Here is a 13,666-nt window from a genome sequence, read left to right on the forward strand (position 1 = left end):
TATGAAGTCTGCGACTCATCCAGGAGCTACAGTGCTATCCCGCCCTTGAAACCGGGATGTCAAAGGTACAGAGCCAAAAATAGAGCAGATTGACCGTTGGGTTCCTGAAGATCCTGATCACGATGGTGCTGCGCATTATGAGATTTTCTTGTCTGGCTGAAAATAATGATGGTAGAAGTAAGGGGGATCACACAGGTGGAGTCACTCAAAAAGCGGCATTATTCAGAAGTCAAGCGGAAAAGGAGTAAACCGCCTGGGAAGAACATGGTCTCATAGAGCCTATCCAAGGGGGATTGGCATGAGATGATGCGCAATGATCATCGAAAGCCTTCAGCATCCACCCAAATGTGAGTGAAAATTACACTGTGTCTGTCCCCATTGTGGACTAGGAGCGTTGCGTGCACACTAGTGGCGGGTTTGAAGCGACCGATTTTTCCACCTCTCTTAAGCAATATCAGTCACATCACCTCAACCTACAAGAATGTTGGTGCACGCGGCGTCGACATCTTGTTTTCATAACAAGGTTTTACCGGTAGGATCGGGATATGCTTGAAACTATTGATTCATTATCCCTGCCATTATTGCTATGTATCGCCCCTCATGCGACTAGATAATGAGTCCGCAACTCCGTGAACTTAGCCGGAAGCGGCCGGATTTGCCGGCCATGTTCCCCCCCCCCCGCGCGATTTACTGAAAACAAGCTGTGCCAGGCGACAGACGCAGAATGATGAAAGTTCAGATAATCATGCTGATCTTGTAACTTCGGCCATCCAAGCTTTGCATAGGTGGTTTCATACTTGGTCACGCTGCATGCATGGCCATAGTGCACAGGTCCATCGATCAAATTCAAAACACTACGGCAGCTTTGTTTCATCTTTAGGTCCGGATAGGCTGGTGTGCATACTCTCTGTAAGAAGTGGACGGTGTTCACATGTTGGCCTCCGCAATTCAGCCACGCGAGACGGGGATACGGGATGAGGTCGATCCTCATCGCGTAAGCGAGCTCATCACTTCGAGGCTTGAACGTCTCAGATCAAACTGAAATGTCTGTGCTTCATCTGGCCCGTTGGAAAGAATGTGCAGGATCTCGCTTGCGTTTCCTCGGAAGCGATTAGTTACGTTGCACAAAGGTGATACAATACACGAAATCAGGTGTGCGGTATGGTTTTGGGCTGAATCTGCCTGAATGCCTTGAGATAAACTACCTACCTACCCGAGTGATACTGCCAAGGTTTGGTGGTGTATCTTACCAACTTAAAACTCAAGGCCGAGTTACGGAGGATGACCCCGATGCTGGAACCGATTTTCTCAGCGATTATGTACATGTTGTCTAGTACGTACAGTTTTATCCAATGTTATTATGTCTTGAGTATTGAGCATGCCTGATGTTAATGTTCGATCGTCCGTGGGGTAAAAAGAAAGCCACTAATTGCTAAATACTAGCTGAAACACGGCGTGGCGTAGCTACTCAAAACGATCTCAGGTACAAGTCAGTCTGCAGACCGCCACGTTGAATACTCAAGGAAATGGCCGCAGATCCTTATAATGTACTGTGGCCAGGCAACCGGCCTCGTATATGATAAGTCACACACAAACAAGATATCATACAGATTCACGCACATTTTCAGCGTGGCTCTGATTCCCGACTTTAAGCTGTATCAGAAAGCCGCCTCCCTCCTGAGACGGTGACCAGACAACGAGATTGTCTGAAATGTCACCAGATGGGACTGATTGGTTAGATCGTGGAGAGCATACCTCGGTTCATTCACCTAAGAAAACTTAAATTCTTACTCCATAGTTCTACGTACTCTGGATTTGAAACTAGGAACAAGACTACCAACGTAAGATGGCACCACTAACCGCCGGTCGCACCCCTTTTAGCCTCCAACTTTAGGCGAGAACTGGTGGAGCGGGCGCCAGACGGGCTAAGCTCCTCTGAGATAAAAGGGGGCCACTAGCATTGTAGCTGCCCACTTACTCCACTCTGGGTCTGGACCCTAGTCACTTCACGTGGCAGACGTCGCCTCCGCTTCGACATGTCGCTCGGGCCTTCCCGAGTTTGGCACCAAAGCCGATGCAAGGCTTGTCATGGCGCCTTCCTCCTGACAATCCTGGTCGCTGGTCTGTTGTATCAATGTAAATCATGTAATCCTAGGTACGGAGTATCTTACAGCCTTACACAGCGGGTGGATGGATAGTAAAGGAGCTGAAAAATAAAAGGCACACTTTACAGTTAACCGTGCTGATCAAGAGGCATGTGGGACATCAGTTACGGGCTATTTTGATTCCTCGCAGACCCAATTCGATGAAACAGTCACTATCACTGCATCCTGATGACGTCCTTCCGTCCTAGTTGAAGTCAATGTACTCCATACCCTGTATTGTAAACAGGAGGCTAGTTGGAGGTAAATTGTATTACCGTATTTATACTTACAAAGCTTGGTAACACCTTGTAATGTCAGTATGAGTTTCTTTTTAGCTTTCCCGGCCGATCATTTATACATAGAAATTTACTCCGTAAAGTTAGGCACCTGATATGTTCAGCTTGAGATGATCACTTGATAACTATTTGCTTCTTCGCAGAATCTGCTGAGAACCAGCGGTGGGAGACAGATCAGGGCTGAAATGAATAGCCATCATCACAACGTGTCTGGCTCAATAAGTCTTGCCAATATAGAAGCGCCCACGCTCACAGCTAACTACATATCCATCCACTGGCTTAATTAAACACCCTAGGAAATCCAATTAATTAAGGTTAACTCGAGTCATGTCACCCACATATCCGCCGGCAGGACCAACCAGCACCATCTCTCCTGTTGCTCTAAGACAGATCCTTGACAGTCGAGGGTGATTAACAACGGAGCAAAGTGCTATTTGTGGCGGCGCTTGCATACACCGCAACTACGATGTATGAATCAGACACTGATCCTTGAAGCGATCACCCAATCAAGCCACGAGCCGAACGCTAGTCTAGACATGGAGATTAAGACAGGTCCACATTTCACGATATTCTTGGGAAGGGAATTTACGGGCGGCCGAGCGCATGTCTGACTGCGATTCCGATTTTCTGCCGGACGATGTCGTCGGCTGCCAGGTCCTGGCTTCTCCCTGTGGAGGTTGTTGTGTGGGTTATCGCGGACACCGTAGTAAGCCGAAGGATTCGGATTCATAATTATCAGGTAATCACCCACTTGGCTTTTTCCGAGTCATTGTCTACCTAGGGCCAATCGTGAATCGCCTAGAAGTCGGACCTGGCACTTCTAAATCTCACGAGATGACCAGGCATTTTCCCTGGGCCAACCTGCCACAAACAACGATGACTACTCTGGATGATACTGTTGCAGATATGATCAACAGTGGAAAGGAAAGCATCATATCATGGAGGTTACATTCCTGTCAAAATCATAGAAAGACTTTTGGCTAGCTTTACTTTTTCTTCATTTCTTTTTGTTTCTTGCAGGTTTGACTTTCTGCATTGCCTTTCCACGAAGAATGCTGAATCCTTCATCATTCCTTGATCAGCGCCATGCCTCGTAATATCTTACGAGTTTGCAACGGAAGGCTGGACGGAGTACTTGGGAAGGAAGCTCCTGCGGATCGGTATCAAGGGACAGAGTCTGGCCATAGCTTCCGACCTCAGCATAATTCCAGCACATCGGAAGCGAAATGACGGTTGTCCGATCACTGTCAGCCACCTACATGGCACTAGCGGTAAGATACTATGCGAGTATTGCCATCTTCGGTACGGACATGGCTGCCTAAGGTGGGTAAGGTATCATATGGTAACGTATCGCCTCCGTATTGAAAGGGAGATCCTGAGGCTTGCTCTAGAATGTCCAGAAATTAGTATCATTTCGCTTCTGGGTTGCTGGTATCTCATTGTAAATTGGATCCTTTGGACTGTAAAGTATATCAGACATTGCGTTTCTGACTGCCAAGTTGTACATGGAGAGTCGCTCATCCCCCCCAACTTTAAACTTACGGCGTAACATTATGCCCACCGCATCACAAAACCGGTCGTATCGACTACTAAAACAGGTCTAGTCTGCTCCTGCAAGACCACCAGATCTCCGGCGTGGCATTTACGCGCCTTTCCTCAAGAGGCTTAGTGATGTGCTGTGGATCAACCAGAAACTTCGCCAGAAGAAGGTTTGTGGCCGAGGACTACCCTTGGAACGGTTATCAGGCTACGTACCACTGATTTACCAACTGCAATTAGAAGGCCAAACGAGAGCTCCAGAGCCCCGGTCCATATGGCGAGGATCGACGGCCGGTACTTGACCTGCGACCTGCTTTCTGTACCTTATTTCTTACCAAATACCAATTTGGGAACGTACAAGGGTACATGATAGGTAATCCTGGATATTTCGTGGGATACTCTTCTAGTTACCCACTCTTGATTATTAATTCTTTTTTCCTTGCCTTCGTCCGGGTTTGAGTTTATCCTAATTTCTTCTTGGTTGTGCCTGTAAGACTTGGATAATGAAGCTACAGTATCTCGTAGCCTTAATTTAATGTGCAGACTGTCTTCGTCGTCCTTCACTAAAACCCACCACCTTTCGAGGCCTGGTTTTATCCAGATTTTGTTTAATTAAACTTGGTGACCTCACGAGTTGCTGCCATCATCCAGCAACGAACCTATATGGACTAGTTTGACTTCCATCGTGGGTTGTGGACAGCAAAATATAGCTACCCCATGTAGAGACTCCATAACCAACACCTATCTCATACTGTGAGATGATTTGTTCCATTCGTAGAGGAATATGCATGCATAGCACGTCAACCATGAGCTCTATACCAATGATGTCGCTTCCTCGACATACATGCCCTGCAAGCATGTGTGCATGAAGCACAAAAAGCCCCGAAAACAGTCTGATGGTATCTTGGCCACGGCGTCTGTTAATACGAGCAGAACCTCATGCATCTACAGATCACAAGATAGAAACGACTCCTGTTTCGTGGGACATGAGACATCGACTCCAGGCCAAGTTTGCCTCCAGATGGCGGGCGAAGCCAGCGACCTCGGATGTTCAAGTGAGCACTGAACAGAATATCACACAATATCCTTGGAGGCCTAGTTGGCGCCGGGTTGGTCTGCTTGGCTACTGAGCCCACTGTTCCTGATGAGGTATATGGTCTTCACGTGGCAGTACCTTGGGCAGACAGTACAGGCAACTAGGAACTATCATTTTTGGTGTCGTGCATATGGGAAATTGCGGGATGTGATGAGGACTCTGAGGAGCGCATGACGGCGGTTTCAAGTGTTCGCGTTTGCTAGAATCGATGAATTATACACCCTGACTTGTATTCGAGGATGGTTAGTCTACCAGAATTTCCGCTATAATGTAGGCAGTAGTCTTTTTGCGCTGAGGTGAGAATGAGACGACTAGGACCTGACATGCTCCACTGCTCTGTTCTACCAGGAATCAACCCTGGTCAATAATAGCGAACTACGGACTTACTCGGTGTTAGATACGGAGGAGCAGCCATCCAATCTCTTCCCTGAGCTGATTGCCACTCTACTGGTATTTTTCAATGCTCTTCATGAGAAACAAGTAACGGACTCGAATGATGGCAACTCGCATTCAGTTTATACAAGCAGGCTGGCAACGGTATTACGATGACAGACATTGTGTGTTCCTGTCTGCGCGTCAATTCTTAAAGTCTTGTTTGAGCTACGCGTCCAGTGTCTGCTGCTCCAGGGTCCGTGTTGCAGGCGGAAGGCGTTCTTGGAAGCTACAGTGTCAGAGCTTGGAGTCCGTGCCCAGGAATTGATCCAAGTGGGATTATGACACCTCTGTGCAGCTGTTGCTCTTGGGCAACGTTGATGATGCCAACGATAGCTGTAATTGTGAGTCATAGGGCGAGGAGAAACCTACGAGGCTGCTATACATCCATGCAGTAGTGATTGCGCTGAGGCGATGCACTTCTACTGCATCGCATTCGGATGCAGGATATTGTCGCTCATTATTGGACCAGTGCACCACAATCTCGGTATTATTAGATTGGTCACACCGTTGTTATTTGGGCTTGTTGCCCCTCGTGCTAACTGCTTGACCCCTCCGCTTATCGATAGGCAGACAATGCCATGGGCTTCCTAGGATAAGCGTCGGCCACCGAAGGCTATGGAGCATGGATACCGCCTACCTAGGGGAAGGATGGCGATACGACAGCACAGACCGCAGTAACAGGGTAACAAGCTGGCTTGCACCTGTAGAGCCGTTGAACATTCAGTCCGTCTACTCCGTACCGTCTGAGGATATACGTAGGCTGCTTCTTCACACTCATGAGTCTGATCAGATTCTCAGGCAGGCAAGCATCGTGCAATTGCAGTTTCGAAGATAGGATTAACAGCTTTGACTACAAATCTACCCACTTGGACCGGTCCTCCCACAGCCCGCATGCGATACATATCACCTGGTCAGCTTAGGTCGACCACCGTCACAGAGACATACCCTGGCTCTCTTCCAGAGTAACTAGGCCACATATTCAAGAGCCACACCATGACAGATCATCCGCCTCCGTCTGCGACTTTGTGATAAGCGACTAGGATGGCCGCATGCGTGGCTGGCGGTCTGTGGCCACGCTAGCCGCTGGCAGCTGCAAACCACATTGCTGACCGATATTCGTGAATTGGAAACTCCTGTCCGTCGCGATTTTGATTCGCCTGACGGCTCCGTGGTAGATCGAAGGATGATCAGCCTTGGCTGGAGCTAGGAACGACTATCAAAAAAAAGAAGGCTTCATGGGAGGCTACATGATGTTACAACGAGTGGATAGTGATACTACTACCTCCCACGAACAACTCCCTTCGAATCATCTTGGTTAACATTCCTAGCGCCGAGTCAGTTGTCCCCGCAAAGATCTTGATAAGTTGGTCCTAACCTTGGATGAAATCATATCAAGGTCACCGCGTATCCACTCCTTCAAATGAAGTTGTGCTCAGCTTTAGCCAAGGTTGACAGTCCAAACGACCAGTTGTGCTCGTAGAATATCGCACCAATCAACACTTCCATCCCCGCACCCTGATTGAGGCCACTGGCTTGTCGATCAGGCTTGATAAAAACAAAACGGTGTGAGACGGAAATAGTACTCTCGATCAGAGTTTGCGACACATCTTTTTAACTCCCAGCAAGCGAGTTGCGGTGGCCGCTGGCCAGTAGCCATACACCGACTTGGAGCCCAACCATTTTTGCGACAAAAAGTCATCTTCTCTGATTGGTATGCAAAAACCCCGAAAAAGAACTGACATGAAATTTAGTGCCATGCAGCCTCCATTTCATGGTCGATCCCGCCACGGAAATGTCCGAAGGGTTTACAACCAGGAAAACCCAGAGAGTAAGACAAAATTACGGTCCAATCATGTCTGGTTGATCATCGTGGCTTACGCGAGGTGAATTCTCAGTGATTCGCACACGCACTTGTCTTGCATCGAATATAGTCGATCGGTAATATAGATGTAATGCATCTGTCGCTCCTAGTTCAGCCTGTTTGACTTCCATCGAATCGGCTGTTGTGCCTCTCTCCGAGTACCTGATGTGCAGGTGTGAGGTGTGAGATGTGAGGTGTGAGGTGTGAGGTGGAGGTGTGAGGTGTGAGAGGTGAGGGGACGAAGTATGCGCCTCGATGTCCGACCGCTTGCATCGAAATCAGGTCACGTATCCCAAGTGCTTTTGGCTTCTGATATCAACTTCGGAGCAGTTACTCGCCAGATTCCTACCCAGCACTTGCGCTTTTCTCGCCGGAAGCCTGTAGGAGAGGAAGGAACTCTGTGGGGTGATCATTAAGGTGGTCTGTTTCCTCCCCCTGGCTCTTAGCAGTTGGAACATAAGGATCGTACTCCGTACTTAGCAGAGGTATGAGTGACCGTCAGCTTCATATGCATGGACTGGTCTCTTGTCACACCCCTCCATCAGCACTCATTTGCTGAAGTTCAAACACATGCTTTGAGCCAGAGACCATGCAGCATTGTCCTCCAGTTCGTGTCTCGATTCTGATCTTCCCACGTATGAGAACAGCCTTCCGCACAGACAACATAATTGCCTGTTCCCGTCTTATCACTGCGGCTCGGGTCGGCGGGTGAGACGGATAGTTTGAGTTTGTCTGAGCTCATACTGTAACGGTCGTACGAGAGCCATCTTTTAAGGGCCGCCACTGGTGATCTCTTCGTGTCTGTCTGCCTCGTGTCGCAAAAACGGCGTCGGCCGGGCGGATCAATCTGCAACACCCATATCTTCCTATCCATGGACACATAGATCACTTGAGACTAGTAGATCATCTTGTGATTCTGGTATCGCATGTGTGTTTGTCCAGCCTCATGGATTTCCTAAGATTTGGGGGTTGCTGATTCCTCTATCTATTTTGCTTTGTTTCAAAAGTATGCTGTAGAAAGAGCCTTGATTAGCCGTTTCCATATTATGGGGGTGGTGAGATGAACCGAGATAATTTGATCTCTGAACAGAGTTGGACGATGTCAATGTTTGGTAGCGACGCTGCCATCAAGAGACCTGTTAATATCCACGGAGCAGCATGACTGACATGATTTTTGACGAGTGGATCGTACAGAAGATGCAAACATTCAGATTCTATCATTCTCTATACATTTGTATTTGTGACTTTTTATATATACCGTGCGTAGTTTGTCGTCTAGTCATCATGTCCTGATCAGTAATCATGTCACCGGTCAAGCTTCCAAGTTCAGCTCTTCCAAGAGGCGATCCAATTTTTCCATGAGAATCTGGTAGTTGATCGCGTCCTTGCTGAATTCATCGCCAGCGATTTCTCCATCCAGAGTCCGGATGATGGGACCTTGTTCTCTAGTCCTTTGGCCAGGCGCGACCTCTGCTTCTGCGCCGATGGGCAGAGTCTGACTCTGAATGCCCAGTGTGTTCACTTTGTCGGTAATCTCTACCAAGTCTTTGTCGATGCCACTTGTATCAGCCAGCTGTTGTCGTGTTTCCTCCTCCATCATCTCTTCCAGGCCAGCATCATCGAATCTGAGTCGGAAGCGCTCGCCCAAGTAGAACCGGATGTCGTCCAACAGCTCAATGGAGTCAGTTTCTTGCCTTGCCTTGATACGAGCTGCTGACTCTTGAATCAGTTCGGCGAATTCCGGTGAGTCAATATGAGCTTCCAATCTGTACGCAAGATAACGTGCAGCGAACTCCTCCAGTCGCTGGACTCGAGTCAACCAAGCAGCGCGGATGATGGCGTAGATATCAATCTCATCTTCTTCCTTGGTACCCCGAGTCCTTGCAGCTTCTGCCTGTGACATGTCACCGCTGCCAAGTGTGCTGATAACGACGGCTGCCTTAGTTTTTAATTTCTCGATGAACAGCATATCAGCAACGAAAAGAACGTCGACAGCGATATCAAGCGGAAAATCTGCCCTTTCCGTATACAAAAATGTGAGCACAATCTCCAGAACTTCAGGAGAGCAGTCCACAGGTATGATGTTCAGATGCTCCTTCAAGTGCGCCTCTCGGAAGGTAGACGAGAACATAGCTTGAAAGAACTCAGATCGAAGCAGCATTGCCCGGTGGCAGGGGAACAAGATTGATTTCCTGTCTTGCTGTTTGCCATTCATGTGGAAACCATCACCAAAGCCGTCCTCGTCTTCAGGGAGCTCGTCTGCTCGAAGCACAACATCACCGAAGATCCCATTGTGACGGTCCCATCTGACTTCATCCACCTTAGAGGAATCGACCTCTATTTTACTTCCAAGGACATTCTTCCGGAACCATTCTTCGAGCTGATCTCGGCCTCTTGAAAGCTCCATTGACCTCCGCTGCCTGGCTAACCTCCTGTCCCCACTGTCAATGATACTATCCGGCAGACTGGGAATCTCCAAGTGCTTGGCGATCCTGTCGATCCCTGCGAAGACTTCTGACTCAGTAAAACCCGTTCCGGGTCCGCTTCTCAAATCCCGAGGAGCCTCTCCAAAGTACAGGTACTTGATTGCCGTTCCGAATGCTTGCGGCGGAATCGTGCTAGGCAGTTTCCATGTCGTAGCTTTGGGATCAGCTACCAGTTTCCCCCGAAAGTACGGAGAACGTGCAGCAAGTATGAACTTATGCAAATACAGAGACTCGTCACCGGCTGTCACCACAATATCAGATGTCCCGGGTTGATCTCGAGTGAGTAGCGACGATACATGGGCGGCAAGGGGCTGAAGAGGATCGGTAGACTTCGAATAATCATATTCAAGTAGTAAGTTTCGTATACGGTCGTTCAAAGCATTATATAGGCATCTGCAATAAAATCGAGGATTAGTCTGAGAATGATCAGAGGACTATCTACTCGATGACAGATGACGCATACCTTTCTCCTTGAAAAGTGTCACGTTCACACAGTGCACCGGACTCAAGAAGGAGCTGGGCAACCTCGTAATGGCCACAAAGACTTGCCTAACGTCATAATCCTGTTAATGTGATGTCCGACGGCTAATCCGCAATGGCAGAGGCAAATCCCCGGTTGCCATGATTCCCGCGATACTCAAGGGATAGTTTACTTACTAAGATCAAGGGAGTATAGTCGTACGGATCTCGAGCGTTAACATTAACTCCTTCCGTGATCTTTTCCTGGCAGACTTTCAGGTCCCCCTTGCGACATGCTTCGCAAAGTTCCCGAAACGGCTCGCTCAGATCAAGAGGGTTGTCATCCTTGATTGTCCCCTCCTGGATCAGCTTCTTCTCATTGTGGAGGCTGATTTCAAGTTGATCTTTGCGTAGTACAGTCCTCTCGGTCATCATGAAACTCAATCAGAAGGCCTTGCCGGGGCACCAAAAGAAGACAGGAACCGGCAAAATATCCGAGGCTGCATGTAGAGTGCAAGACTCGAGATCATTTAACAATGGCATCATCTTATCGATAAGAATAGTCACGTGTTGTGTATATTGCCACTATGACAGCAAAGGGGGATACAAGTTCGTTCATTGATTGAAGCTAATCCTGAATGTCCACAATAAAGGCCAATAAAGGAGTTAGATAATGAATCAATTATTTCAAGCTATTTGGTGAGTCCTAGGCTCTCAAGCACTAGAAATGCGCTCATATACACTCAAATAAATTGTTTGCAAGGGAGGAAGTTATATGTTTTCCTGAGTGCAGCTCGTGAACCACCGTTGGGCTCACCGCCCTGGGGCGGACCGCCTGCTGCATACAGAATAGAGCCATGTCTTGCTGCGTTGCTCAGCAACAACACTGCATCTAAACATCCAAAACTCTCGTCGCATACTTAGTTACCTTCTTCTTCGCAACCTGACCTTGGTTCCATATCAACTTTCGTCGTCGTTTACTAACCTAACAGGGACACATCGTGAGACACAGGCTAATAAATGCATTGCATGCCTGTATAATATCCTTTCGAGCTTGTCCTACCCAATTTAATCTTGACCCCCATCACCTCCTCAGCGGTCCGAACCACTTGAATGCCACAATGGCAATTGCTTTAGCTGAGGCAGACAAGTATGAAGTCTTGGAGAAGATTGGTACGAGTACCCTGCCCCTGAAGTCTACAATCCTCCCATAAAACATAATATTAAGCAAAACTATGCAGGGTGTGGTTCATTCGGCATTATCCGCAAGGTCAAACGGAAATCGGACGGCTTCGTAAGGACTCGATCCAGGTTGGTGACGCTGGTGTCGGAACTAATTAGCAAGCCAGATACTATGTCGCAAAGAAATCAATTACATCAAGATGTCGCAGAAGGAGCGCGAACAGCTCACTGCCGAATTCAACATCCTGAGCTCCCTCCGACACCCGAACATCGTCGCATATTACCATCGTGAACATCTCAAAGCAAGCCAGGATCTGTACCTGTATATGGAATACTGCGGCGGCGGTGATCTTAGCATGGTTATCAAGAACTTGAAGAAGACAAACAAATATGCAGAAGAGGAGTTCGTTTGGCGCATTTTGTCACAGCTGGTAACAGCGCTATACCGGTGTCATTATGGAGCGGACCCGGTTGATGTGGGATCGAACATACTGGGCCCGGCTCCTAAGCCCACTGGTCTCAAAGGCAAGCAGGCGCAGATGACTATCCTGCACCGTGACTTGAAGCCCGAAAACATATTTCTTGGCAGTGACAATACGGTCAAACTCGGTGACTTTGGCTTGTCCAAGCTAATGCACTCGCATGACTTCGCATCGACTTATGTCGGCACTCCCTTTTACATGTCACCCGAAATCTGCGCTGCAGAGAAGTACACCCTCCGGTCTGATATCTGGGCTGTCGGCTGCATCATGTATGAGCTGTGCCAGAGAGAACCCCCCTTCAACGCGAAGACGCATATTCAGCTGGTGCAGAGAATCCGAGAAGGGAAATATGCTCCTCTCCCAGATTTCTACTCGCCAGAATTGAAGAATGTGATTGCTAGTTGCTTGCGTGTCAACCCAGACCACCGACCAGACACCGCCGCTCTAATTAATCTTCCTATCATTCGCCTGATGCGGAAAGAGAAGGAAGTGGTTGATCTTGGAAAGACGCTCCGAAAGCGCGAGGAAGCTGCGTCGCAGAAGGTCAAAGAAATGGAGCAAGCCTTTGCGAAGCTTGAAAAGGAGAAACAGCAAATGAAAACAGAAATTGAGAACACCGTGCGCCGAGAGTGGGAGGTGAAGGCAAGACTCGAGATCGACCGTCAGGTACAGAACGAACTTGACAGGTTACGCAAGAGATTTGAGTTCGAGGTACAAGAAAGAGTGAACATCGAAGTTGAGAAGCAAAAGCGGAACAACAGTTTGAGGGACGATGCGGTCCTCCCAACGAGCAGTTCCCAGTCGTCTGTTAATAACGGAGATGACTCTGGCTTCCCCTCAAGCACCGATATCAGCCAGTTGTCCATCGAATCCCCTACAGCCAGCCCAAACAAGCAACCAAAGAAGGAAACTAGGACTCCTTTCAGTCGCTCGAAGACGGTGGTTGAATCGCCTGTCGACGTGCAGATGGCTGAGCCGTCACCAATCTCCATCGCATCACTCTCATTGTCCCCCCGCCGTACCTCAGCGGCAAGCAAGAATATCTTTGCGGAGGCGGACAGGCAGCGAGCGAAGTGGGAGCCAACTCTAGCTTACTCTGATGACGAAGACGATATACCAGACCTTCCCTCCCCTACCCGACACAAAGTCAAACATGATCCTCTCAAGGCCCCGGCGCGTCCTCTGCTCCGACAGAACACTGCTGCGTTGATGCAGAAGCTGAGCTCCCAGCCGCCTCTCTTCCCCTCCAATTCCTCTAGGCTACCCCAGCTGCCGGGTGCCCCGTCCGAAATTCGTCATGGAGAGGCAAAGTCTAGATCACCCCATAGGCGGCTCTCTAAAATCCCGTCATCGGCGAACCTTGCTGCTGATGCCGGGTCCCCAACTCGCAAGAGTGCTACTAAGCAGCTCCCTTCGAAAGCGAACGGTGGTGGTGAAGAGATGTTCAAAGCCGTCATGCAACGTAACATGGGTGGCCGGACATTGGTTGAACTTGCCCAGGCAAGGGCTGGTGGACGGCCCATGGATGAAGTAAAGCGGTGCGCAAGTGATTCGCGCGCTGCGGGCTGCTCATCGAATCTGAGATCTTCCGACCGTGAGCCTCCTGCCGTTTGGGATCCAGAGAAGGACGAGATGCCCAGTCCATTCCTGGCTCGTGGAAGAAAGGTCATTCGGAACTTCAGGTAA

The 13,666-nt window shown here is 48.8% G+C and overlaps 2 protein-coding genes across 2 annotated transcripts; one reads left to right on the forward strand and one right to left on the reverse strand.

Annotated features, from left to right (window-relative positions):
- Positions 1–8,683: 8,683 nt before the first annotated feature.
- On the reverse strand, positions 8,684–10,751 carry Aud_005178 (ankyrin repeat and BTB/POZ domain protein; the record flags this gene model as incomplete). Its single annotated transcript, XM_043290109.1, has 3 exons — positions 8,684–10,250; positions 10,321–10,406; positions 10,515–10,751. The coding sequence occupies 3 exons, from the start codon at positions 10,749–10,751 to the stop codon at positions 8,684–8,686; spliced, it is 1,890 nt and encodes a 629-aa protein (XP_043146044.1).
- Positions 10,752–11,437: 686 nt separating this feature from the next.
- nimA (serine/threonine protein kinase nimA) lies at positions 11,438–13,666 on the forward strand (the record flags this gene model as incomplete). Its single annotated transcript, XM_043290110.1, has 3 exons — positions 11,438–11,489; positions 11,558–11,610; positions 11,666–13,666. The coding sequence occupies 3 exons, from the start codon at positions 11,438–11,440 to the stop codon at positions 13,664–13,666; spliced, it is 2,106 nt and encodes a 701-aa protein (XP_043146045.1).

The sequence above is a fragment of the Aspergillus udagawae genome, assembly GCF_001078395.1.
Source record: "Aspergillus udagawae IFM 46973 DNA, scaffold_3, whole genome shotgun sequence".
In the NCBI taxonomy this organism is placed as follows: domain Eukaryota; kingdom Fungi; phylum Ascomycota; class Eurotiomycetes; order Eurotiales; family Aspergillaceae; genus Aspergillus; species Aspergillus udagawae.